This window comes from Erinaceus europaeus, chromosome 11 (assembly GCF_950295315.1).
Source record: "Erinaceus europaeus chromosome 11, mEriEur2.1, whole genome shotgun sequence".
Classification (NCBI taxonomy): Eukaryota; Metazoa; Chordata; class Mammalia; order Eulipotyphla; family Erinaceidae; genus Erinaceus; species Erinaceus europaeus.
This window is the reverse complement of record NC_080172.1, coordinates 46,621,427-46,648,398: the sequence shown is the minus strand read 5'-3', so window position 1 is coordinate 46,648,398 and position 26,972 is coordinate 46,621,427. Positions and strand designations below refer to the sequence as shown.

The 26,972-nt window shown below is 42.5% G+C and overlaps 1 protein-coding gene and 1 long non-coding RNA gene across 2 annotated transcripts; one reads left to right on the top strand and one right to left on the bottom strand.

Moving 5' to 3' along the window:
- Nucleotides 1-6,537: 6,537 nt before the first annotated feature.
- Nucleotides 6,538-9,134, bottom strand: LORICRIN (loricrin cornified envelope precursor protein). Its single transcript, XM_007525393.3, has 2 exons — nucleotides 9,065-9,134; nucleotides 6,538-7,989 (listed from the first exon to the last, which is right to left on the bottom strand). The coding sequence occupies exon 2, from the start codon at nucleotides 7,964-7,966 to the stop codon at nucleotides 6,782-6,784; it is 1,185 nt and encodes a 394-aa protein (XP_007525455.3). The 5' UTR covers nucleotides 7,967-7,989; nucleotides 9,065-9,134; the 3' UTR covers nucleotides 6,538-6,781.
- An 8,654-nt stretch (nucleotides 9,135-17,788) lies between these two features.
- Nucleotides 17,789-26,370, top strand: LOC132541332 (uncharacterized). The gene is made up of 3 exons (XR_009552505.1): nucleotides 17,789-18,017; nucleotides 24,707-24,922; nucleotides 25,374-26,370. It is a non-coding gene; the product is annotated as an uncharacterized LOC132541332 (long non-coding RNA).
- Nucleotides 26,371-26,972: the final 602 nt, after the last annotated feature.

Below are 26,972 nucleotides of genomic sequence, written 5' to 3'. Positions count from 1 at the left end.
ATGAAGACTCAGTGTAGTTAGGATTACATTCCTGGGGGTAGCTGATATGACAATTAGGCTTGCTATCACTGTTTTGATGGGTTTTGTTAGCACAAATTCCTCCATTTTGGGTCTACTGTTCTATACATTTATTTATTTATTGCCACCAGGATCATTGTGGGATCAGTGCATGCATAATGAAGCCATTATTCCTGAACATTTTCTTTTTGATAGAGACAGAGAGAAATTGAGAGGGAAGGGGGATAGAGATAGAAAGAAACCCACAACACTGTTTATGAAGCTTCTGCCCTGCAGCTAGGGGTTGGGGATTGAACCTGGATTTTTGTGTTTGGTAAAGTGTGACTCAGCTGGGCATGCCAACACTTAACCCCCTATTTCCTTCCTTCCTTCCTTTCTCTCTCTTTTTAAATTTATTAAAATTTATTATTTATAAAAAGGAAACATTGACTAAACCGTAGGATAAGAGAGGTACAACTCCACATAATTCCCACCACCAGAACTCCATATCCCATCCCCTCCCCTGAGAGGTTTCCTATTCTTTACCCCTCTGAGAGCATGGACCCAAGGTCATTGTGGGATGCAGAAGATAGGTCTGGCTTCTATAATTGCTTCCCTGTTGAACATGGGCATTGACAGGTAATTCCATACTCCTAGCCTGCCTCTCTCTTTAGGTTCAAGATTGATCAACAATTTGTTTGGCTTTGTATGTTAACTCTCTTTTCAACCACCAGGTTCCAGATACTAGCATGATGCCGACCAGACTTCCCTGGACAGGCAACCCCACCAATGTGTCCTGGAGCTCTGCTTTTTTTTTTTTTTTTAACACTATGCAACTTGGTGAGTATAAGTTTGAAGATATTTGGGATCCCAAGGGAACACAGGACTCAGGGAGTGGGGAGGTGGTGGGTCAGAAAGGTTTCTTAGAAGAAAGACTACGAAATAAGTGGTTGAGAAGGGCCTGTTAGAGGTTAATCCATTCACCTAAAACATCAAGATTTATAGACTAAGCAGTGCTTAACTTGACCAGAACAAAGTGTGTGTGTGTGTGTGTGTGTGTGTGTGTGTGTGTGTGTGTGTGTGTGTAATGGGAGCAAGAGCAAATGGGTGGAAGAGAGTGGAGAGTCTTCTGTGAAAGTCCCAGGAGCTGGGATCAAGGCTAGGACTTTTTATAATGAAAGTCAAAACATGATTTTTACTTTTCTGGTAAATTATTATTATTTTTGTTGAACATTATAAAACTGGTGCCCCCATTCTTTTTGTTCATCGCAGGAGAAATCTCATATATATTTTTATTATCGTTAATTATTCAGTTAAAGTCAACTTGATTAGTGGTTAAATATGCAGATTCTGGGTGTGAATTTAGACCAGTCTTTTTAGTTCCAAATTTTCTGTGAAATAAAGATAGCAATACCCAAATGGACCTCTATGTCTGTTGGTATGTCAGCTTATATACTTTGACCCTCCTGATTGAACCACCTAAAGTGCTTAATAACAAATTACCAAATGCACTTTTATACTAGTTGGAACTGGTGCCAACTCAAGAAACCTGCAGAAAACAAAACATCTAGTGAAAGCAGGAACTGAATTTTCCTGACAGCCCTATCGGATTTCACATGTAGGTGACTCAGCTTTTCTCTAGCAACCTCCAAAATTCTTTAATTTTGTTTATTACCATTTTAATTACTAGATGACTCAAAGAACTCAGGTTTGGATTTAATTTCTAATTTCTGGTGCTCTTACTACTTTCTGTATCTGAAAATTTAACTCCTTCTTCAGTTTGGTAACATTCTTGGTTCCTTTAAACAAAAACCTTTCCAACTCTCCTTGTCTCTCTTCTCCTTCTGGTACCAGTATGAATGTTGTTCCTCTTTATGCTATCCCATACTTTTCTCATGTTATCTCTGTTTGTCTCAGTTCCCTTTAAATTATTATTTACTTATTAACTGCTGGTTTTGCTTAATAGGTTCCTCTCTTTTATCTCACTGCTTTGATTCTAGCCCCTTGTCTTTCTGCTGGTGGACTCCTATTAAAATGAAAAGATCCACAGGCAAAAGAAAACCACAAAGGAGAGAAAACCACAGCTTGTGCTGTACCCAGCTTGAAAAAAGATTTAAAAAAACGGTTGGGTGTTGAAAAGGTTGAAAGGCCTGGTAGGAATCCATCTGAAACCTGTTAATGAGAAATAAATGTAACTCCCTGCCCTCCAAGTGGGTCCAGTCTCTTCTTGAGCTAGAACACTGGAGAGCTATATTATGGAATTTTCCAGTAAGACTATGCTGATTTTTTAAAGCTTAACTATTGTATTTGTTACACATTGTCTGATTTTGTTGAAGTTTCTTTCTATTGAATTGTACATCTTAATGAGCATCCTAAAGGCCATGGCTTTGGTGTCCTCTTTAGGAGGTTTTAAATATAAATTTTTATTCTATACTGAGTTCAGTTTTGAGAGTGGTAAATCGATATGGAGTTTCCTTGGGTTTATTCTATTTGAGGTTGACTCATCTCTTGGGTCTATAGGATTATTTATGTCTTTCAAAAAAAGTTTTCCAGATTTGATAATCTTGAGTTGTTATTTCTTCTAATATTCTGGCCCCATAATTTTTTCTTGTTTTAGGACACTGATTACATGAATGCTAACTCCTATTGTCCTGCAGATTCTTTAGGCTTTGTTATTTTCCTAGTTAATTTTCTTTTGATTGTTGAAATAAGATAATCTTCATTGATCTACTTTGAGTTCCCTGATTTTTTTCTATGCTGTTGAATGTCTTTAGTGAGTTTCATATTTTTTAACTTTAAAATTCAATTCTCATTGGTTATTAATTTTTTAGTTCTAAAATGTCAACTTGATTCTTCTTTTTGTCTTCTCTTTACCATGCCTTTCTATTTTTCTTTTGTTGAAGATTGTTGAAGAATTTTTTGCTTCATAAGTGGTGAAGTAGTGTTGCAGTTGTTTCTCTGTACCTTCCTCTCAATTTCTGGCTGTCTCTATCGAGTAAATAAATAAAGACAATAAAAAATAATAAAGATAATTTTTGTAATATATTTAAAATCCCTGTGATGCACAAGTGTCAGAGAAGACCATATGAATGATTACATTTGCTTTGCTTATCATCAAATGACATGACTCAGTGTTATTTTTAATATTCTGAAGAACTTAAAACCATCATTTTAACATCAACAAAATATGTTTTAGTGGTGGGAAGACAAAAATAAAGTAGAAGAATTTTCATAATTCCAGTGCATTTATTTCTTTCCTGGAATTTCATATTTTAATTGAATAAAAAAATAGATTAGTCACAGAACCTAGATATAGACCAGGGCACAGGAGATAGAGCACATGTGCACATGTATGCATAAGTTAGGGGAGAATATATACCTTAAAGTAAAAGTGTGCAATATTTTTCAGTGACTCTGTAAGTGCAGCAAGAAAGTAGAAAGACCTGAAAAAAGGCACCATAAAGTACTTAACAAAATAGTTTCTACTTAGACCTAGATACCCTCCTCTCCTACTTCCTATTTCACTTTGTTAAATCACTCTAAGGCTACCCTTGTCAGATAAAGTAAGGGCTACAAAAGCTGGATTAGGGTAAGAGATTACCATACTTTAATGATGGTCCTTTTGGTCACAATCAGAACATCCCATCATCTGGGGCCCTAGTCTAGCCTTCTAGTCCTATTTCTAATTCTGACAACATCTCCCCAGACAATACCTTTAGCCCACTTGGATGTTAGCTGTCAGGCTCAAGCAAAAATCAGTAAAATCATAGGTCTCTTAGAATATACCTAAAATAGACTTCCTAGCTTTTTCCAAAGTGGAGACCACAAATCTCATCTGCTCTGTTTTTGCCGTTAGGTTCCTGATTATTAGACAGTTTGTTCTGCTTTATATCTTAATGTTTTTCAGCCACCAAGTTGCAGATACTACTGTGACATCAATTTGACTTTCCTGGGCAGACAACATAACCAATGTGTCCTGGAACCACACCTCTCCAGAGTTCTGCCCTACTATGGAATCATAAAAACAGTCTGGGTGTATGGATTGACCTGCCAACTCTGGTGGTGGGAATTATGTGGAATTATAACCCTCTTATCCCACAGTCTTGTCAATCATTATTAAATCAATAAAAAAAGAGACTCACAGGATTATAACAAAATATAAAAAAGAAAATGAATATATTGAAAATGTTTGATATGCTTACAAACAATAGTAAAAATGACACAACGTAACATTATTGAATTGAAAATAAACAAAGAGTGGGTCAGGAACTAATGAATCTGTCCTCTGAATGGAAAAAACTTACTGAATATGAAGGGAGTTTGACCTAAATTTCCAGGATGATTTAACAATTAAAACCACTGATAGTATCCTACTTTGAGATATGACTTTCCATTAAAGGTAAAATAAATAAATGAAATTCAGTTGGAAAATCACTGTCAGATCACCAACAAATATGTGTCATTTCATTGTTAGTGTAACTGTTAGTATCATGTCTTTTCTCATTCAAGTAGAGATTTTCTTGCCTCTTGGTTTGCATAGTGATATTGTTATGAAACAAAAATTGTGTTACATCTCTGGAGTGTTACAACTCTTGAATGTTAAAGCTCAAATGCAACTGAAGAACTTTATGTCAAATGGATTGGTTCAGATGATTACTGCTGTTTCTGAGCAAATTTCCTGCCTTGGAAGCTGGCTTTTATCCTTTTCAAATTGGGCTCTGGTGCAAACTGATTAATTACAAACAATCTTGAAAGTGGGTGGATTTAAAAAAACTTTAAAAAAAATTTTATTTATTTCCCTTTTGTTGCCCTTGTTTTTTTATTGTTGTTGTAGTTATTGTTGTTATTAATGTTGTCACTGTTAGGACAGAGAGAAATGGAGAGAGGAGGGGAAGACAGAGGGGGAGAGAAAGATAGACATCTGCAGACCTGTTTCACCACTTGTGAAGTGACTTCCCTGCAGGTGGGGAGCCGAGGGCTCGAACTGGGATCCTTATGCTGGCCCTTGTGCTTGGCGCCACGTGCGCTTAACCCACTGCACTACCGCCCAACTCCCGAAAGTGGGTAGATTTTTTATTTCATTATTTGATCTTGTGCTGGATGCTTTTGACATTGTTATGAAAATCTGTATCCTATTCAAATGTTCTATTACAAAAGGCTTATTATATGTTTGTAGTGACATAAAGTACATGTGTGTGTATGTGCATTATTATCCCCTTTTCACTGGGTACTGGTAAAAGTACCATGACTCTATTATTTTCCAAATATATTAATAGTTGACTACAGCAGGTTGGATATTGTCCTTCGTGTTTCATCTTTTTCTTAGTTTTTTGACTAAAATAAATTTTGGGGGGATATTCTTGTCTATACCTGCTGGTATTTCTAAGTTGCAGACAAACTTCTATTTAATCTGGGATACATAGGAAAAGAAAAAAAAAACCTAGGAAATTTACCACAGAGAATTATTGAGGACTCTACTATTGTCTTCTCAATATCTTTTGGACTCTTATAACTGTTTTATATATTATCCCCAGATAGTTTTAGTTGAGCATAGCAGAAGTCATGGGTAGAAATTGATCTACTTCACCTAAATGCCTTAATCGTTAATTAAAAACACAAAACAACAACAATAATAATACACCAACTGAACTATTGCATCATTGAGGCTGCTGCTCGATCTCTATAAATTATTGTTTTGCTAATTATTACTAGAAACAAAGAAATTAAGGAAGGGAAGGAAAAAGTGACACCTGCAACACAGCTTTGACACTTGTGAAGTTCCCTCCAATAGGTGGTGACTGGAGGCTTGAACTCTGGTCCTTGCACATTGTAACATGTGTGCTCAATTAGGCATCCCATGGCCTGGTCATAAACCACTGCTTTCAAAGGATGAAGGGAGTGATGCTTCTGTAGTAGGAAGACCTGGAAGTAAAGTTTTGACTTCAGCAGCAATTGGCCAAGGAGAGTACCTTATTTTTTTTAAGTAGCAGGTGCTGTGCTTTGAGTAAAAGTTGGCCAGTACCATGGTAAATGCTGGTGGAATTAGGACATGAAATGGAACCTGGAGAGTTTCAGACCTGGCTAATAATATACTTCTTTTGAAGGCTATGCACTTAACAGAGTCACCATAGTTTCTCCTGTGTTGAGTGGATTGATATGATTATTTTCTTTTTCTGTCTGGGTAGTGTAAACCAGTGCTCCTGTGCACAGCCACCCTGCACTCTGTCTTCCATTGGACTACAAAAAACAGCAGGGTTCCAGTGCAGATCTGTCTCTGAAAAGCATTGTGCTCAAGGAGGAGACCCATGGAGGCTACACAACCCATGAGGAGGCATTTAAGTTCTTTCCCAGGAACTTCGTGTTTTGGGACACCTGAGCCACTGCTCAAATCTTTGGCCACTGGCCACCTATCTTCTTTCACTCTTCGTCTTGTATCTACCCACCCACTTCCACACTAAGATTAATATGCTTGCTGAATGAAAGCACGTGTGGCTGAGCCAATGAACTTGAAGATTACAAACACGACTGGAAACTCAGAAATTCTCATGAGTCACACTTTTTATTAGCTGAGGAAACATTGGGGTTGGGAGTTAGTTGTACAGAGACCAAGGATGAAAAGTTGCCTGACAAGGTGCAGTCCAAGAGACTGTTCAGTGGCTCCTTCCAGGTAGCTGAAGGTGCAGGGAGTCTGGAAAACTTCCTGCAATATCATGAGAACGTTAACCCCTTTGCTGTCCGCGGAGACCCTCTGCAGCTCCGCAGCCTCTGCGGTGACCAAGGGGCTTTATTTGCACGGCCAGGAAGGTGCCTGCTTCTGCTGGGTCTGGTGGCACACCGGGACGCCCTTGCCACCGCTGGAGCCACCCCCAGAGGAGCCACCCCCGGAGGAGCCACCGCCTCCCCCGCAGCTGGAGTGGCAGCCGCCGCCCCCAGAGGAGCCTGCGCCGCCTCCCCCGCAGCTGGAGTAGCAGCCACCGCCGCCCCCAGAGGAACCGCCCCCACAACTGGAGCCGCCGCCTGACGAGCCCCCACTGTAGTTGGGCGCATAAGAGGTCTGGGTGGTCTGCTGGGAGGAATAGCCAGAACCGCCCCCGGACCCGCCGCCACAGCTGGAGCCGCCACCGGAGGAGCCGCCCCCGCAGCCGCCTCCTCCGCCAGAGGAACCGCCAGAGTAGCCGCCCCCGCAGCTGGAGCCGCCTCCGGAGTATCCACCCCCGCAGCTGGAGCCCCCGCCTGAGTATCCGCCCTCACAGCTGTAGCCGCCGCTGGAGCCTCCCCCACAGCCAGAGCCTCCGTAGCTCTGGCAAGGCACCTGCTGGCTGGAGGAGCTGCCACAGCTGGAACCCCCGCCGGAAGAGCCACCTCCGCAGCCGCCTCCGCCGCCAGAGGAGCCGCCCCCGCAGCCGCCTCCGCCGCCAGAGGAGCCGCCCCCGCAGCCGCCTCCGCCGCCAGAGGAGCCGCCCCCACAGCCTGAGCCACCGCCGGAGTAGCCGGCCCCGCCCCCGGAGCCGCCGCCGTAGTACTTGACGCCCCCAGAAGAGCCACCCCCGCAGCTGGAGCCTCCCCCGGAATAGCCACCTCCTCCTGAGTAGCCGCCCCCGCAGCTGGAGCTGCCGCCGCCGCCACCGCCAGAATAGCCGCCGCAGCCGGAGCCGCCGCCGCCGCCAGAATAGCCACCGCAGCCGGAGCCGCCGCCACCGCCAGAATAGCCGCCGCAGCCGGAGCCGCCGCCGCCGCCGCCTGAATATTTGACAACCCCGCCGGAGCCGCCGCCGCTGCCGCCGCAGCTGGAACCGCCGCCGCCGCCTCCGCAGCTGGAACCACCGCCGCCGCCTCCGCCACTGCAGCCACCGCCGCCACTAGAGAATCCGCAGCCGCCGCCGCTGCTGCCGCCGCCGCCGCCGCCGCCGTAGGTCTTCCCGCAGCCCATGGGGGGCTGTGGAGTGGGCTGCTTTTTTTGGTGAGACATCTTATCTAAGAAGAAAGGTAGTCCTGCAGGGAGAGCAGAGAGCATCACTGGACCAACCACTGGAGGATGCAGGAGGAGGGCACCTGCTGCGTTGGCAATGACTCCCATCAGGATGCCTGCAGACTGAACTGAGAGGCCCAGAACAGGTATCCTATTCAGGCCCAGAAACTGAGGACTGCTTGGGTTAGAGCTCTTAGAGAAGAGCTGTGTTTCTCCTTCTGGGAGTGACCTTGTTAAACTTTAAATAGCCCCTTAGTGGTGTTCTTCCTGTCCCCTGCCCTTTGCTCTGTGGTTTTGGAACATTTGATTAAACTCCCTCTAAACTTCGCTTTTTGTAGAAACATGATTGCAGAACTTCATCTTTCAGTTGTCTTTTAATCCTAGCACAGATTTTCTGAGTGCCATGTACGCAATAACTATGAGCCGCCACACAACAGAGGAGAGTTTGTCCCAATGTCAGAAGGCTATTGCACCACATTCTCTGCAGAGGCTTTTAGTACAAACTCTTGATCTGACCCACTGAACCAAACTCTGAGCACAGACTGATTATAAGAGTAGATCAGCTCCTGCGTGGTCTTGTCTGGAAATGGGGATGGACTTGAGGTTTAGTTGAGGTTTACATCTCTAACTAGAGTTACTAGCTCGCACCTGCACCATTTGTCTCTGTTCCTTTTCTGACCAGGGGCTCAGCATCTCCCAAGCTGTTTCTACCTTAGAACATCTCCCTCTGTGCTTCCTAAACCACCCCCCCCCAGCATTCTTTCTAGTTTCAGTCCTTTTTTTTTTTTTTCTGTCAGGTGTACCAGGTCCCATCAGTCCATTCACAGGCTGCACGGAACAGCCTCTGCAGAGTCTCCCTGCTCCAGAGAGTCAGGATAGACTCTCTTCTGCAGTTTACAGAACCTGCATAGCAGCAGCAACAGTAGCAATCTCTTCTGCCTGTATGAGCGCTCCACATGAGCGCTACGGGGCAGGTAGAGGTTCTACAGCTCCCAAAAGGAGAGAGGACATCCCTGTTTGCCTTAGGGTCCCCTTCACCTTTGCAGGTCTGGCCAAAGACCAGAAGAGGAAGACAGAGCCAGTGGAAGCCACACTTACCCAGAGCACCAAGAAAAGGTGAGTGAGGAGAGGAGATGCTGGCTGTGTGAGGAGCAGAGAAGCACAGAGGTTTTATACTATTGAAGAACCTGACTCATCTATTGATCTGGGCCAGCCTCTGTTACGTGACCCATGGTGATGGCCCCACCTCCTGTAATTGCAGACACGAATGGTGGCCCATTCATGAAAATTTTAGCATTCTTGAGATGGGCAGCTCAGTGTGTGGCCAGCCCCTTCCGTGATGCAATTGTACGGCCATCAGGCTGCAGGGATGACCAGCCAGAGTGGATAGCAGGCATTGTTTCTGTGAGATCTGGCATGGGTATGTGCCAAGCTCAGAGCACTTGAGGTGGCTCTTAGGGTCATGCTGGGTATGCTCTGTCTTAGGCCCACTGCTAGGTTTCTGGTCCTAGTGCTTGAGCTTAGTCTGCATTTAAGAGATAATCTGTTCCTCTTTTGCCAGAAGTTTCTCACCTCCTCAGGGTTTCATGTGTGGACCTGTTATCTTTATTTTTTTTAAATTATTTCATTGAGGATTTTATAGTTTATAGTGCTGATGTTGACAGACTATACAATCTCTCATCTCCCTCTGATAGCTGTCTGCCAGACAATCTCACCTCCAACTTAGATCTCTTTCTACCATCATGCACCAGGACCCCAAAACTCCCCCATTCCACCAAGCTGCTCCCTGTCCTCCCTCCCCAGAATCCTTTGCTTTGGTGCAATACACCAAACTTTTCTAAGTTTTACTTTGTGTTTTTAATTTTTGTTCTTTGGAGCTTGAAGGGATTATGATAAGTGAGATAAACCAAAAAGAATAGTGACTACTGAATGGTCACACACCTTTGTCTTCATCACTGAGTTGAAAGAATGAATGAATCCCCAAACTCAGTTCTGGACTGTACACCAGGGGCTATCTTTAGTGGGGATGCTTTATTTTGAGTTATTCTTGGGGATGCTTTATTTTGACTGATTCTTAGTGTGTTTGAAAACAATCACCAGATGCTTTTATTGTTAAAGAGCAAGCTAAAGGGATGGATAGCATGGTCCTTCCACCAACACTCTTGGTTCATGGGGTAATGTAGTCTCATACATACATCAATACTGACATCATTCTCAGAGGCAGCTATGGAATTGAAGGGACTTGAGTTTAAGTGACTGCGTTTCATGTTCCCCATGCTAGCTACGTTACCATGTCACAATACCTTCCCCAGTGCATCTGTCAGTCACTGAATAAGTTTGATGCTTAAGTAAGTTGTCTATCAAACCAGTATGATAAGACCCAGTTCGTGAAGACCCATGAAAAGGAAATAGCTATCTAAAATGTAGGAGGCAAGGCTGCTCTTGTTTCCTTTTGTACCATGGATGTGAAGGAATTGTTGGCTGGAAGAGACTTTGTCTATTAGGAAAATAACTAAAAATTTCCTCACCTACCCTGGGCCAGTACCATCACTTCTATGTGATGTCGTATGCTTTACATTGGCTTGTTCTAGCCCTCCCCCTCCAAGAGAATTGGATGAGTCCTGTTAATTTCGCGGGCCTGCTTGGCCCCGCCCCAAGGGACCCTGGGAGAGGGTTCCGGAGTCCGAGAGTTCCTGAGTTCCCCAGTGACCGAGTTCCTGAGTTCCGGAGTTCGAGAGTGCGAGGGTGCGAGAGTTTCTGAGTTCGAGAGTAAGGGAGAGGGTTCCTGAGTTCGAGAGAAAAAGAAAGAGTGCTTGCGCCGCCGCAAAGAGACAGCAGAGTTCTGTTTGGTGATTAGTTTGTCTTAGTTTGTGAATCGTTGTTCCTGAATAAAGAAATACAGCTGCCCTGCCCAGCCGTTGTCTCCGCGTCTCTGTTCACCACCGTGAAGCTAGCCGGCCCGGCAAGAGCATCCGAAATTTTAACAACAATGTGAGAAGAGCAGCATTCTCCCCTCCTTTCATCACTGGAACTCAATTGCTGTTGTTCAAAGTGCATATGTGAACTTGTTCTGCTCAATGGAATGTTGAAATAACAGCTCCAATAAATTGACAGCTAATTATGGTGGAGTTGTAATGATCCAAATGATCCTGATTAGATTGTAGCCTTCAAAAACTTGTGGCACCAGTTTGGGTTTGGACAGTATGAACCCAAGGTGAACTCAAGAGGAGCCAGGTATTAGGGGAGAAGAAATCAGGATTTCTCTAGAAGGCAGGTTTGTCAGCTTTGAAGCAGAGACATCACGGAGATTTTGGGGAGAAACAAGGTCCAAATAGATGGCTTCTCTGGGTATGAAAACAGAAAGTCTTATTTAGCACTAAAGAAGGAATAACCGTGGACCATGGTTCCAACCGATTTGTGAACCCACTTGCCAAAATAATGTTTCTTATCTAGTTCTCAGGAAAATGCCAGCATCATGTGGTTGAGAATTAAAGTCTGTAGCTCTATGACATGACTTTCCTTTAAAGTTTATTGTTTTTATTACTACCAGGATTATTACTGGGGCTTGGTGCTTGTACTATACATCTATCCCTACTGATGCTTTTCATTCTTTCTCTCTTTCAGCCTTTCTCTCCTCTTCCTCCCTCCCTCCCTTCCTTCCTTCCTTCCTTTCTTTCAGAGATAGAAATTGGTAAGGGAGGAGGGATAAAAAGATACACCTGCATCACTGCTCTACTGCTCATGAATCTTCCCTCTTATAGTGGGGCCTGGGGGCTTGAACCTAGGTCCTGGCAACTGGTAATAGGTGTGACACCACTTGTCTTTTGGGTGTTAAAACATATTTATTTTCTTCTTTTATAAACATCAGATTACTGATCAGCTTTGGCTATTAGTGATATGGGGTCCTCTCACAAGCAAGTCCTGTGACTACTGCTACACAACCTTCTTGTCCCCCAAACAGCATTTCTTCAGAGAGTGATGGTGAAAGCACATTGTAGCTGTTTCTTTCATGTTCTTGTCACAGTGGTAATTTTGTTCCTATATAGCATGGTTCTCTTGAAAGAGGCTATTTTTGCATGAAATTGCAAAGCTTCATAGAAGTACAGGTGACTCTAAAGAGCTAGTAACCTTTACATTGTTTGAGTTTGATTTGAAAGATCCTCTCTTTTTAATATATTTAATTTGATTATTTTGGATAGAGAGAGAAAATTTGAGAGAGATGGGGGAGAGGAGATACCTGTAACACTGTTCTACCTCTGGAGAAGCTTTCCCCCTGCAGGTGGGGGCCAGGGGCTTGAACTCAGTAACGTGTGCACTCAACCAGGTGTGCCACCACCTCGTCCTGAAGCGCTGACTCTCTTATAAGAAATCTTTGTAGTCTCTTCCTTTCTGTTAGATGTAAAATCTGAAGGCTTTATTTATTAAACCAGCCAAGGCTAGTGCACTGGACAGTGTGTAAACGTTGGTGAAGTGAAAGAAGCCTTTTCAAAATTGTGTAGGCATCTTCTTGGCTGCTTTTTTTTTTTTCCATGTCCGTCTTAACCACCAAACATAGCACTTAATAAGGCATTGATTTTATCTATATTTTATTTTAATTTTGTCATCTCTGTAGCTTCTCTGCTTCAGGCTGACATTTCAGATAGAAACAGGGAGAGTAACAGAGATACTATAGCACTGGAGTGTGGTGGGAGTTGGGCTTAAACCTGGGTTGCATGTATGGTTAGGCAGGCACCCTCTGAGTGGAACTATCTTGGCAGCCTCATTAGGGCTTTAATATTAAAGAGCTAACTAGTATGTCTGCCTAGTTAACTTTAGGTGAGGCTGATCAGCATGGCATTTGGACAGCAGGGTTCCATCTTGTGGCTTCAAGTGAACTTTGCCTGGTATGTGACTGTAAACTTGGTTCCCCACTTAATCACAGACCAGAAGTGGTGTCACTTCTGCATAAACCATGGTTGGAGGTCACAGTGTACTGAGTTAGTTTGATTATCCAACTTCAGCATTTGGAGTCTTCCAGGTTCTTGACATGCCAGGCTTTAAGATGGTTTTGAGGCACTCCACCCTTAGCATTGCTGGCACTCAGTGGGGACAGTTTTCTCTTAGTCCCTGTCTAGGAGGTGTCTCAAGGCTGCCATCTCCCTCCTCACTCCAGCCTTCCTGACTTGGTGCTCTGAAGAGGTGGTTGTCAGGGCCAGGAGATAGCTCACTCACTAGAAGCTACACGTCTTATCATGTTTTAAGCCCTAGATTAAAACTCTGACACCACATGAGAGCACCAGGGTACCAGAGGGAATCTCCAGGTTTGGTGGAGCAATACTGTGGTGTTTCTCCCTTCCTGTATCTGAGATAAAAAATGAAAAAAGTAGTCACAGAGCAGTGGACTCAAGCATGCATGAAGCCTCAGAACCACGTATACAAAACAACAACAAAACAACAGCAACAACAAAACAGTAAGAGGTGCTTATCTCTGGTTGTTTATCTGAGGTCTGGGAAAAGAACAGCTTTGCAGTGGCTCACAGCTGCTGGCATTCCTCTTCCAGGAAGTTCTCCTGGGCTCATTCTTCCTACTCAGCTTCTGTCACTGGCTCTATATTCCTTACCACTTTCCCTTTCCAGGGGCTTATGGAGTGATGATTCTAAGGAGAGCCTATCCTTTAGCCTAGCCTCCTTTTTCATGTTGTAGCTGCCCACTAGCTCCTTATTCTGCATCCCAGCCTGGAGCTTTATCAGGGGTATGGGCCTGTGAGAGGTCTATTCTGCTGGCCCCTGAAGCTCACCCCTGCAGAGTGAAGAGCAAGGCTGTTTTGTCCAAGATCTTGCCAGCAGCCTGCAGGCTGGTGAAGGAGAACAGTGCCCTGGGGCTGTGCTAGTCTGCTTTATGCACTCCTCTAAGTACAGGTGTTTGTTGATGGACCACCATCACATGTACATTTCATCCGAGCCTCACAGCAGACTTGTATGCTTAATTACTATGTTATCTTCAGGTCCCAGAGAAGAAAGAGGCACCAGAGGCTAGTGGACTTGCTAGAATACCCACAGTCTTTAGAGGGCAAAGTTAGGGTTCAGACTCAGTCATTTTGATTATAAATCTTGTGTTCTTAAACAATCTAACCCTTCTTCCTTCTGATATATATATATATATGTATATATATATATGTTTTAAAATGCAGTCATTGACATATTTGTACAGTTTTTATTATTTACCAAGTCCCCAAAGTTTTTTTTTCCTCTCCTCCCTCCCTAGAGCCCTTTGTTTTGGTGCAATATACCATGTCCAGTCTGTTTCACTTTGCGTTCTCCCACCTCATCCCTATTTATTAAGTCATGCTAATAAGTTTTGGTACTAGAGCATGATACCTTCATGACAACTCCACTGCTCCCAGAAGAGGGAAAAGAGAGAGAAATGGTGGGGTGGGGGGGGGGGGAGAAAGAGAAGCACTTGCAACACTGCTTTACCACCTGTGACGCTTCTCTCCAGCTTTGTACTGCAGTCTTCCTGAATGGTAATATGTGTTCTCTACCAGTGCACCACCACCTTCCCCCTCCACAACTCCTTGTTTTGGGTCAACATTGGTGTAGTGAAGGCATGCCACCCCAGTGGTCTCAGGGATTTTGTCTTCTGGGGAGGTGTAGGGGGGCAGAGGTTGCTCGCCTGGCATCTCACGTTCAGTGTTGTGCAGTGATAATCTGTAGGAATTGGAAGGGCATGGAAAGACCATCCAGTCAACACTTGTCTTTGTAGATTAAGAACTCAAGGCCCAGAGAGTGTAGACCACTTGTCAAGGTCACATAGCAAAGACAGAAACCGGGTCTCTGGCCTTCTGGCCCAGTGCTCTCATTTTACCAGAAACTCAGTCTGCTTCTTAGCAACTTAACTTTCTGCTTAGCAACTTAACTTCCTGCTTCTTAGCAACAACAGCAGCTTCAGGTCAGCAGTAAGACCAACTGGGGAGTAGTTCAAGTGACAGTGAAAGTGTTTTATAGCCAAGCAAACTTATTCAAGGAAGTCTCTGGGCATGGGAGTCAGTGGTGGCTGCCATGGAGCCTTCCCCAGGTGGGCAGTTGTCATGCAGCCTGAGGGCTCAGAACCTGTGTGCTTGTCACTATAGAAGCAGCATACAGGGAGAGTGGAGTGGGGAGCATGGAGCAGCCTTGGCACCAGCTTTGATCCAAGAGAGACACATGGTGTCTAGAACACAGGCTCATTGAGCACTGTTTGCTTATATCCGCAGGGATAACTTGGGTACTTTTAACCAAATCCCAAGAGTATAGAACTCTGAAATCAATATAACACAAAGGGAGAAGAAGCAGAAGCAATTTAAACTCATAACTTTTTCAGCAATTTGGCTTAAAACTTTTTAAAGAAGTATTTTTAAAATATTTCTAAATAATAGAAACAGAGTATAAGATACACGCGTGGGAGTTGGGTGGTAGCACAGCGGGTTAAGTGCAGGTGGCACAAAGCACGAGGACCGGCGTAAGGATCCTGGTTCGAGTCCCTGGCTCCCCACCTGCAGGGGAGTCGCTTCACAGGTGTTGAAACAGGTCTGCAGGTGTCTATCTTTCTCTGTCCCCTCTGTCTTCCCCTCCTCTCTCCATTTCTCTCTGTCCTATCCAACAATGACGACATCAATAATAACAGCAATAATAACTACAACAATAGAACTAGGGCAACAAATAAATATTAAAAAAAAGATACACACACATATACCTACACACACACACACACACACACACACACACGACACTTGTGTCTTCTCTCCCTTTCTCTTTCTCTCTCTTCCCTTCTGTGTGTGTGTGTGTGTGTGTGTGTGTGTGTGTGTGTGTGTGAGAGAGAGAGAGAGAGAGAGAGAGAGAGAGATGGTGGTTCAGGGGATTGAATCTGGGACTTCAGAGAGTCTTTTGCAGAGCCACTATTCTGTCTCCACTGGTGAGGCTCCTCCCCTACCTCCCTCACCTGCAAGTGGAGGCTGGGGGCTTGAACTTGGGTTCTTACATAGGTTAATGTGTGTCCTCTGCTTTGTATGCCACTGCCTGGCCTTGAACACTTCCTTTTCTTGGAGTTATTGAAACACAAGGGAAAGTCAGCCCTTTTTTTCATTTTTAAGTTCAGTTTTGACACCTAAAAGTGCTATTTTGGAGAGTTCTTCTGGGCTGCAGTGGGCTTTGGGCATGGCTTCTCTCCCTTCATACTGCTCATAGGATTAGACCTGAATACCAGAGTCTGATTCTACTCTGTCTTGGCCCTTATTCCTTAGGCATTCTGGTTATCTTGACTTTTTGATTTTTTCACCTTATTTCAGTAGCTGAACCTGTTGAATGTAGGTGGGTGATCTGGAGCAGACCTTTCCACTGTTGAAAAAATTGAGAATGGTGCAATGGGAAGATGGCTCAACATCTTAGCTCATTAGACATACATGCCTGAGTCTCCCGGTATGAACTCCATCACCACACATACCAGAGTTGTGCTCTGGATTCTATTGTGCCTTTTTAAAAAGGTATTTTATTTATTTATTTGATAGAGAGACACTGAGAGGGAAGGGGAATATAAAGAGGGAGAGAGGCCGAGAGACACATATGGCACTGCTTAACATGTGTTCTCAACCAGGTGTGCTATTACATGGCCCCACTTCTCTCTATTTCTATCCCATATAAATTTCTGTATGTCTGTCTCTATCATATTTAACAAATAAAATAAGTATTTAAAGAATAATAGAGCCAGCAAGGTAGCTCATATCAGTAGTGCACTTTGTTTTTTTATCATCTGAGCTATCTCTGGGGCTTGGTGCCTGCACAACGAATTGAGCCCCCCTTTTTTTGTTTGACAAGACAGAAAAATCAAGAGGGGAAGGTGAGAGAAAAAAGGAGAGAGGAAAAAGTAACATCTGTAGCACTACTTTACTGCTCATAAAGCTTCACCCTGCAGGTGACACAGAGGACCTCTGTCTTTGTCTTTGAATATAGTGTGTACGCAACTAGAGTGTACCACTGCCCACCCCTGTGCATTTGCTTTTTATATGTGCAGCCCAGGCTTCAACCTGGTCCCTACCACACTGGAAGATATGCTGCTATTGTGTCTATATCTCTTTCTGGCTTTCTCTGTCTGTCTGTCTCTCTTCTGTTTGTATTTTAAAATGTCAACTTGGAGTCCTTAATCACTGGCAATAACAAAAGCTGGGAATGATCTAGTTTGGGTCCCATCATGTGCCCAGAAAATTACAAGGTGAGGGTCTATGGAGCCACTGCACACATTTGGCACAACTGCCCAGGGATGCTCTTCTGCTCTGGGCTGAGAACACCTTCAAGGAAAAATCAGAACCCCGTAAATCTCCATATCTCCAGCCATCTCAAGATGGGACTTCCGAATGGACATTTGTTAAGATTTGCTAATCAGCCAAAGAGGTCATGAGAATTCACTACCTTTCCTATTGCAAATATAAACTGTTGAGATTTTCCAGGGCAGTAGCTGATATAAGCTGGCCATGGTAGATTTCCTACCAGCTGTTTCTCCCTGCATTTCCTCTTGATTTATTCTGGCCTGTGCTTTCTGGGTTCTTCCTTCTAAGGGGCTTTTTGGAGAGAGAAAGAGGAGGATCAGAGGGTCAGAAGCTGAGGTGGAGGAACCGCCATGACATGCCAATTTGCATTGCCCTCTAGTGCAAGAGACATAGAAAGGATCTTCATTCACTCCATGTGAGCCCCAGCTAATTCTAGAGGCTGGGGGGGGGGTGTGAATTTCTCCCCCCAAGAGTATCTCTTCACCTGTGGAGGAGGAGAGATTGACTGGGTAGGAGGGCTAGGGGAGGGGAGCTGGCCCACATTGTGAGTCAGCTGCACAGAGTATCATTAGCCAGGGTGGGTATAATTGTGTGGGATTAAGAAAGGCATGTGGGCAGGCATCTAGCTCACTCCTTGCTTTAGATCCTCCTGCAATCAGCATCTGTCACCTTGGGCCTCCTAGGAAGGATTAGTTTGGCTCCTGAGTGTTGTCTTAAAGGGACTTCCCTGCTGCTGGAACTGGCCCCCTTGCCCTCTTAAAAGTCATTTGAAGGTAAGATGCTAAGAGAAAAAGAAAAATGTACATGAAAACCAAACCAAACCAAACCAGTAGCCTTACTGTAAGTCATTTGAAAAGCAAAGTCACCTATAATTCCAGTAAACAAATCTTGATGCTTAAGTTTAGCTATTTTTATCTTCTTTTTTTCAGTCATTTTCTATAAACTCACAGTTTAGGGTGCTGGTTTTCTACCTGACATTGCTGTCATACTCAGGTCCCCAAGTGTCTCCGTGGTCTCTGAAGCATTCTGTTTGATGGATGTACTTCAATTGCATGTTCCATTTATGTTTGAACTTGCTATCCTATTGCATCATTATTACTATTTTTTGAGATACCTGCAGCACTGCTCCACCATGCTTATGAAGATTTTCTCATGTAGGTAGGGACCAGAAGCTTGAACCAGAAGCCAGTCCCTGCATTGGATTTTAGTGTCTTCGGACAGAGTATTGGCAGGAAGTTTATCTTCCTCCATATGTGCAGAGTGACTGCATAACAGATAAAGAGAAAGGCTGTCTGCTTAGAGTCCTGTGTTCTTTTTACATTCTCCCAACTTTTCCCATCAGAACCTAGTGGTTGCTTTTCCCAGTCTCTGCTTGACTGCACACACTCATCTTTTCCTTCTAAACTTGCTTTCCTTGCCTCTCTTTTTCTTTGTCACATGATACCATCTGCTCTGGGTCAGGATTCCCTTGGAAGTCTTGAGTGCTGAAGTAGCCCCATGTGTGTATGTATGTTGGGGCTGGAGTCATCTACTCAGTGTGGGACGTTTGGGAAAGAAATTGCCTGGGGTGCTAGGGCTAGTGAAATAGCTCACTTGAATAGTCCCCTGCTTTGCCATGTGAACAACCAGCTTCAAGTCCAGCCCCCATTGCCCTGAATGAAGTTTCAGTGCTGTGATCTCTTTCATTCTCTCTTTACCTCTCTGCTTCTATATAAAAACTGTATAAAATTTGGGGTGTTTGCTGCATTCATACTATTCAAAGGATAAGGGAATCCTGAGAATAGAGGCCTCTGGAAAAATCTTGGGGGGAGTAATCTTTCAGTTAGCTAAATTAGGAAAACATTGGCTAGTGGTTGAAAAGGTGGCTTAGTGGGTGGGATCCATACTTTGCAGGTGTGTGACCCTGGGACTCACCCTGGGTACTGCCATACTCTCTCATAAAACAGAACAAATTATTGAACAAACAAGTCTTAAAAGACTGGAGGCAAGTCCATTCGCCACCACATTGAAGGAAGCTTTGGTGCTTTTCACTTTCTCTCTCTCTGCTGCTCTATCTCTATTAAAAAAAAAGACTGGAAGATTGTTAGGATTTAGGGCTTGGCTTCTAAATGGCTTTCATGTATATTTACATGTGTATCTGTCTTCTCACACTTCAGGGTCTGTCCTAATGCCCTATTCTTCCTTCTAGGACTTGTCCTTTCTCTTCTGGAGGGTGGCTGGGATTGAGGACCCAAAGATGGATCTCTGACTTTCCCTTGTCAACCAGCTCTCAGTGGAGGCCCGCGATGACTACAAGGTTTACAGAATCTGTGTCTCTTGTCATGGTATTGACTTTGCTCTGATCATATCATGCTTCTTCTAATATATACATTATCTTCATGTCTGGATGAAGCCCAGAACCCTTAGCACAAAGGCTCAGGTGCCCTGATTTCTGCCCACATCTGACTGTCAGTCTGTGAAAGCATGTTGTTCTATACTAGTTCGATGTTTTCTCCTTCCCCATAGACATAGGCTATGCCTAATGTTTTCTTTCTCCTGTGCCTCTTTCTGCAGCTGGGAGTGATCTAGCTTATCTGTTTTTCTTTCAGTGCTTTATCAGACCTCTATCCACTGACACCTCAGTCTTAGAAAGCCAGCATCTCATTCTTCCTGCTGGGAAGCCCTCTACACCAGGCTGAACTTTTCTTGCAGGCAGGGCAGGTCTTGTTAACATCTTGCCTCTCAAATTTCCAGTGCAAGATCTGGCACAGGAGGCTGGTGTAAGGATCAGTAGACACATGAATTGACTTCTCAATGTCTACCCACTTCTGGAGCTGCAGATGTCCTCAGCAGCATGAAGTGTTGTAGCCTGGATGGCTACAACTTGTCCTATTTAAACCTCCAAGATAAAACCATCTTCTCTAGAGGGCAAGGATGGTATTGAGTCTTCTAGTAAATTTGGAGCCCATAACATACCAGGTACTTTCATGAAAAATAAAAATAGAATGAATTTTAGAATTAAGGTAGAGTAAAAAGGAAGGTAGAAAAGAGGATAGAAGAATTGTTACAGGATTTATAAAACTTTAGTTGAAATTTGGGTCCCTTCTCTAGTCTGATAACTCCAGATAATTAGAAGACCTGTTTGGCCCTCCAAAGGAGAGACAATTGAAATGGCATTATTTTAGATCCTCTTAGACAAAGATCAGAAGAGGTTACTGATTGTTTTCATCTTATTATCAACATGATTGTGATGTTCATTATTTATGGTGTTTAATTGCTTTCCATAATTAATTAGATAGTTTTGCTTCTTGTAATCCCTGCCTGTATTCATATGAATTACAGGAGAATTACAGGAGAATTATGTAAGGCAAAATATTTGTGCTATTGGTGAATCACAAGCCCTCCTTATTTAAAAGCTATGCACTGCTGTTCTTTTAAAATTTTATTAGAGATTTAATGATGATCGACAGGATTGTGAGATAAAAGGGGTACAATTCCATACAATTCCCACCACCAGAGTTCCATATACTCTCTTCTCCACTGGAAGAGTCCCCAGTCTTTATCTCTCTAGGAGTATGGACCAAAGGTTTTTATGGGGTGCAGGAGTTGAAAAGTCTGGCTTCTGTAATTGCTTCTCTATTAGACATGGGTGTTGACAGGTAGATTCATACTCCCAGCCTGTTGCTATCTTTCCCTAGAGGACAGGGCTTTGGAGAGGTGGACTCCAGGGCAATTTGGTGAGGCTCTCTGCCTAGGTAAGTCAGGTTGGCATCATGGTAGCATATACAACTTAATGCTAAAAAGCATTAAGATATAAAGCAGAACAAATTGTTTAATAATCAGGAATCTAAAGGTAAGAATATAGCAGATGAGATTTGGGGTCTCCTCCATTTTGGAAAAAGCTAGGATATTTTAGGTATATTCTAAGGTGCTTATTACTAATTTTTGCCTGAGCCTGACTGCTAACATGCAGGTGAGCTAAAAGATGGGGAGATGGTTGGAAATAGAACTAGAAAGCTGGATCAGGGCAGAAAGTAGTTCCCAAATATGGAAAAAGTATAAAAATACTGTTAACTGTAAACCCTATTAATTTAACCTAGGGCCCATGTGTATTCATATTTAGCACAGGAGCCTGTGTAATATCTGCATCCCTGTTGTCTGAGCTCAAATTCCATGGTCATGGCTAGGAACATTCTAGGTTGCACTCATTTCAGGACTATTCTTCCTCAAGTGGAAGACTATGTTGGCCCAGCCTCCCTTTGGAGAGTGGGGCAGTTTCTACTATTGTTGTTCTACACTGAGGGCAAGGCCCTGTAGAGGCTTGATGGAGATGACCAGTGACAGTGGAGAGATAGATCTATTAGAGGTCTAGGACCATCATATTTATGTGGGCAGCCCAGGATTCCCTGGCTAGGGCCCCCGATGATGGGATAGCCTAGTAGTGACCAAAAGGGCCATCATTAAAGTTGCAATACTGTTCTTTTACCTCTTAGGAAAATATTAAAGGAGGTGTTAGATTTCCTGAGTTGTTTCCCTGGTGACTTTGGAATCTGACACAAGTATTTGACTTTACCTTAAAACATGATATAAAATACTATCATCTTCATAATTATTGGATTGGTGTATGGAAGAACCAAATTCTAATCCTGAGAAAGAGATTAGTAAATGGAATTGGGAACTCTAAGGGATGTAATAATTTGGACATCTGAAAACAGAGAGAGAGGGAGAGAAGGAGGGAGAGAAGGGAGAGATAGAGATAGAGATGATAGAGATAGAGATAGAGAGAACTCCCTCATCATTCCATTAAGGAAGAGGATGGCTTTGGGTAGAGATACTGTTACCAGATTCTCAGGCAGAGAGACAGGGAACACTGAGGCTTTAATGTAGGAAGCAGTGTTTATTACGCCAGCAGACCCACAAAAGACTGGATCCCAAGCATAGTGACACTTGCCTTTTTGTACAATTATCAACTTTCCCATAATAACTCATAGCAACAAGCTTAACACCTTACTTTTTCTTTTGTGTATACAGAGAGTGCAACTTGTTTGGGTTATCAGCAGACTCTTGGGCAGAAGTAGCAGATTCTAAGGCCACTGACCAAAACCACTTTGACTACAGCAGTAGAAAGCCCTGTTTTTGCTGAGAGGAGGGGAGATGATTGCCTCCAAATGCATTTTTCTTTAACTAAGAAGTTAACCCTTTCTTTTCTCTTTGAAAGTTAAACCTTGCTTGCCTCAAGAGAGCATTTGCTATACACAGGTAAAGAAATGAATGATAATTTACAAACAGAATAAATAAAACATTATCAAATATTACTACTGAGCTTCAAACCATTCTAGGTAGATTACATGTTTTCATTTATTTGCTAATTTAGAAAGCAGATAAATGGAAGCAATCTCCCCAGGCACTTGGAAGTGACATACCAGGTAGAGTGTACACATTTACCATGTGCAAGGACCTGGGCTAAAGCTATAAGTTTCCACTTGCAGGGGGAAGCTTATCAAAGATGGTGCAGTACTACAGGTGTCTTTATCTTTCTCCTCTCTTAATTTATCCCTGTCCTATTCAGTAAAATAAGAAAAAAGAAAAAAAAAGCCACTGGGAGAAGTGAATTCCTTGTGTAGGTACTGAGCCCTAGCAATAATTCATTAAAACATAATAGAATAAAAGTAAATGATAGCTGTCAAAGTAAAGTTCTATTTTAATAATATCTTCATGGTTTGAATAGAATACAAATCTAATTTTTCCTTTATTGGTTTACAGTAAACAATAAAATACAGTAGTTTGTATATGTGTAAAACCTTAGTTTTACACATAATAGTTCAACCCCTTCTAGGTTCTCCTCTGCCATCATGTTCCAGGACCTGAACCCTTCACCCATCCCAGAATCTTTTACTTTGATGCAATACAACAACTCCTGTCCAAGTTCTGCACCAATGCAAAATTTTAAAATAAAAATGAGTATTTTAAAAAAGAAATAGTTATAGTCATGATCTAATTTTAATGTATCTTAGAGTAAACACTTCAGGTTTATGATTTTTATGAATATTATTCCTTCAGTTGAGGTAAGAGAGTGTTTCAGTAGTATACTTTTTAAGAATAAAAAGGGGGCTATGACATATATATTCAGTGGAATACTACTCTTCAATTAAAAGCAATGAGTGATTATATCATTTTGGAACAAAATGGATAGAACTGGAGGTGATTGTATTAAGTGAGATAAGTAAGAGTAAAGGACAGCTGTTAGGTGATTTTATTCACATGTGGAATGTAGATATAGATGACTAAAAATAAATGACTTTGAAAAAAATATTAGCCAAACTGTCTCTTGGACCTTTTGAGAATCATGGTGGCTATGGTGAGGTGGGGCCTTGGGTGAAGGTGTGGGGAAAGGAAAAGACAGAACTTTAGTTGAGGGTGTGGTGACTTACACTTTATGTGCTTGTGAAATCATTACTCCTGAAAGCTTATAATTTTGTAAAGCACTGCAAAATCACTGATACAAACAAATGTAAGTAAATAAATTTGACTAGGATCAGCAAAATAGCTCACTTGATAGTTTGCCTGCTTTGTTATGTGCATGACCCAGGCTTAATCCCAGCCTCCAAACAAACAAACAAATATCTTTTAAAAAATTGCAGCTGAAAAGATGATGGATCAAGCTCCTAGGGTTAAATGTCAGGTGTCAATGGGGATTGAGTAGGAGTTGAGAAGTCAGCAAGGCATCCCTGAAAAAATAATTCTTCTCCAAGTCTGATATAGTTGGGGAAGGAGGCTTGAGTAGCCTTTTCCCTTTGTCCAGTTCTCAAATATGTTTTACTGTTTTTTTTTTTCCTGAGTCACCCAGTCTTCACCTAATACTACAACTATTAGCTATGGCGCACATAGTATGTGCTAAGCTGTGCCAAATGCTTTCCAGGTGTTGCTCCACTTAAATGTCACCACACCCACATTTTACAGATGACAAAAGTGAGTTCTTAGGAGAACAAAAGATTTGTCCAAGGTTATATGTTCAAAATGTCTAAGCTAGGATGTCAGACAATATTTTTATCTGCTACCCATCTTTAAAAGTTTCCATTTTATTATATATATATATACATATATATATATATAATTTTTGAATGCTCAAGAGACAGAGAGAAAGAGAGATATTAGAGCACTGCTTAGCTCTGGCCTGTGATGGTACTGGGCATTGAACCTGGGAGCTCAGAATCTCAGGTATGAAAGTCTTTAGCATATCCATTATGCCCACCCTTTATTTTATTTTTTAATTGCCACTGTGATTATCTCTGGGGCTGGTGCTTACATGATGAACCCACCATTTCTGGCAATTATTTTTTTTCTTGATAGGGAAGAGAGAAATTGAGAGTTTATTTTATCTATTTTATTTGGAGTATCTAAACTGTATCTACATTACACATATGAATAAAACCATTTGGTTCTTGTCTAAAAAGTTTTTTTTTTCTTTTTCTTTTTAACTTAGCTACATCAGGACATATGGATGCCACATTTAACTCTGATTCTTGCTTGAAAGAGTGCCAGAGCTGGGAAACTCAAAATTCCATGGAAGATACCAAGACAAGGCAACAGCAGGGTGACATTAATTGCTGCTTTTGTGCCTAATCTATGGATGGATCAAAGGAGAGACAATGGAAGTGCTTCAGCTAAATCCTTGACTGATGGATCTGGAATTATTTTGGTTCTAGTCCAAATTGCTTGTTGTCTTTGCTGCGATGTGTTTCAGAAATGCCACGGAGTTCCGGACATGCCATGGCTGTTGTGGTTACTCTGTTTGGACAGGCCACTATGGGCATGGCCATTTGTTTTTCTCTGAAATAAGTAGTTTTCTGATTCCTGAGCCAAATGGCTCATCTTGCCACCTGTGGCAGAATAGGCTGAGTGCCCCTTAGTAGGGCTCCATATCTGTGGAGTGTTGGGCTGCTGGTGTGGCTAGTGGGCTTGTCACCAGTGCTGGAATGTAGTCTCATACTCTAACCTAGTGACATCTCCTCATGGACCAGTCACCATGCCCCAAGAGGAGATGTCAGGTTTGCAAGGGCAAGATGACCAGGGTGGGTTGAGAGAGACCTTGAAGACCTTTTGTGGTACATGTCCCATCTGAATGTCATCTCATTTTCCTTTTTCTCAAGGTGCACTAGAAATTCTCATCATAGACAAATAAAAAATGGAGTAGGCATGGAAGATCTAGAACAAATTTCTATGACTGAGAAGGATCAAGCACATTCCTACAGACCATCCAGTCTGCCAAATATCATTTTCTTGGTTCTTCTACTCATTCCAGGACAGGTACTTATCCAGGTAGTCTGACTTTCTTGTGTTGAAAATAACAGCGTGGGATAACATAGATTTTTAAAAAACTACATATGCACATATATTTTTAGAGCTCCTTGAACAATTTAAGCCCAGTGTAAGAATTTGATCATTTTACAAATCTGAAACATTACATACTTAGGCTAAAGAAAATATGGTCAGAGGTATGGTGTAGGCAGGTAGATAACTTAAAGTATTAAATCTATTCCTCCACCCTGATGTGTTACATTAATAGTGATTTATGAGATTATAACTTAATAGGAGCTTGATGTCATACCTTTCCCACTACCAAAGGACTGTGTTGCACTGACCTCACTCATAAGTCACTACTTTCTTTAAATTTTTAAAATTATATTTATTTATTAGATAGAGACAGCCAGAAATTGAGGTAGAAGTAGAGAGGGACAGAGAGACACCTGCAGTACTGCTTCACCACTTGTTAAACTTTCTCCCTGCAAGTGGGCACTGGGGGCTTGAACCTGGGTCCATGAGCATTATAACACATGCGCTCAACCAGGTACACCACCACCTGGCCCCAAGTCATTACTTTGAATACTATCAAATACTACAGCAAAAGTTATTATTATTTGGCATAACATCAGTACCATTCTCTCTAATATAGTTACTGCTTTCCTTGTTGACATTCACAATTAATTACTACAACCACCCACCATCTCCATTCCCTCCATCCCTCTACCATCACCACAACTACAATTACTACTTTCGCAGTCTCCACTAATTCTCAGATTGCTACCACTTCCACCACCTTTACCATTACTGCTGTCATCACCAGCACCATCACACCTATTACTTTTAGCACTGTCAGCACTGTTGCCATAACCTCCAGCATCATCACTACCAATTGCTATCAGAATTCATCCTCTCCATGACCACCACCACCATTATCACCATTGCTGCTGTTGCCATCTCGAGGAGTGAAGAAATGAGGAGAGAGAAATAGCTGAAGCCATTTTCAAGAAATGAGGAGAGAGAAATGGCTGAAGCCATTTTCAAGAAATGAGGGGAGAGAAATGGCTGAAGCCATTTTCAAATGACTGAAAGATCACAGGAGAAAATTTAAAGTTATTATGGGTAGTATTAGAGTTAAAAATTCAACAGGAATAATGAACTGGGAGGACTCTACCCAGTTGAATATACGTATTACCTTGCACAAAGACTGGAGTTTGAGCCTCAGTCTTCATGGACTGGGAAGACCATTCATGAATGGTGAATCAAGTATTAGAAGTTTCTATCTTTCATTGTTCCTCTTTATCTCCCCCTTCTCAATTCTGCTGTTTTATCATATAAAATATAAATAAAAAGAAAAAGAAAAAGATGCCTACATGGAGCAGTGTACTTGTAGTCTCACTGATAACCCTGGTGGAAGTAAAATAAATAAATAAAATTAAAATTAAAAT

Bases quoted from the DNA above. Each gene is read 5' to 3' on its own strand.
- LORICRIN (XM_007525393.3), bottom strand. From the start codon at position 7,966: ATGTCTCACCAAAAAAAGCAGCCCACTCCACAGCCCCCCATGGGCTGC.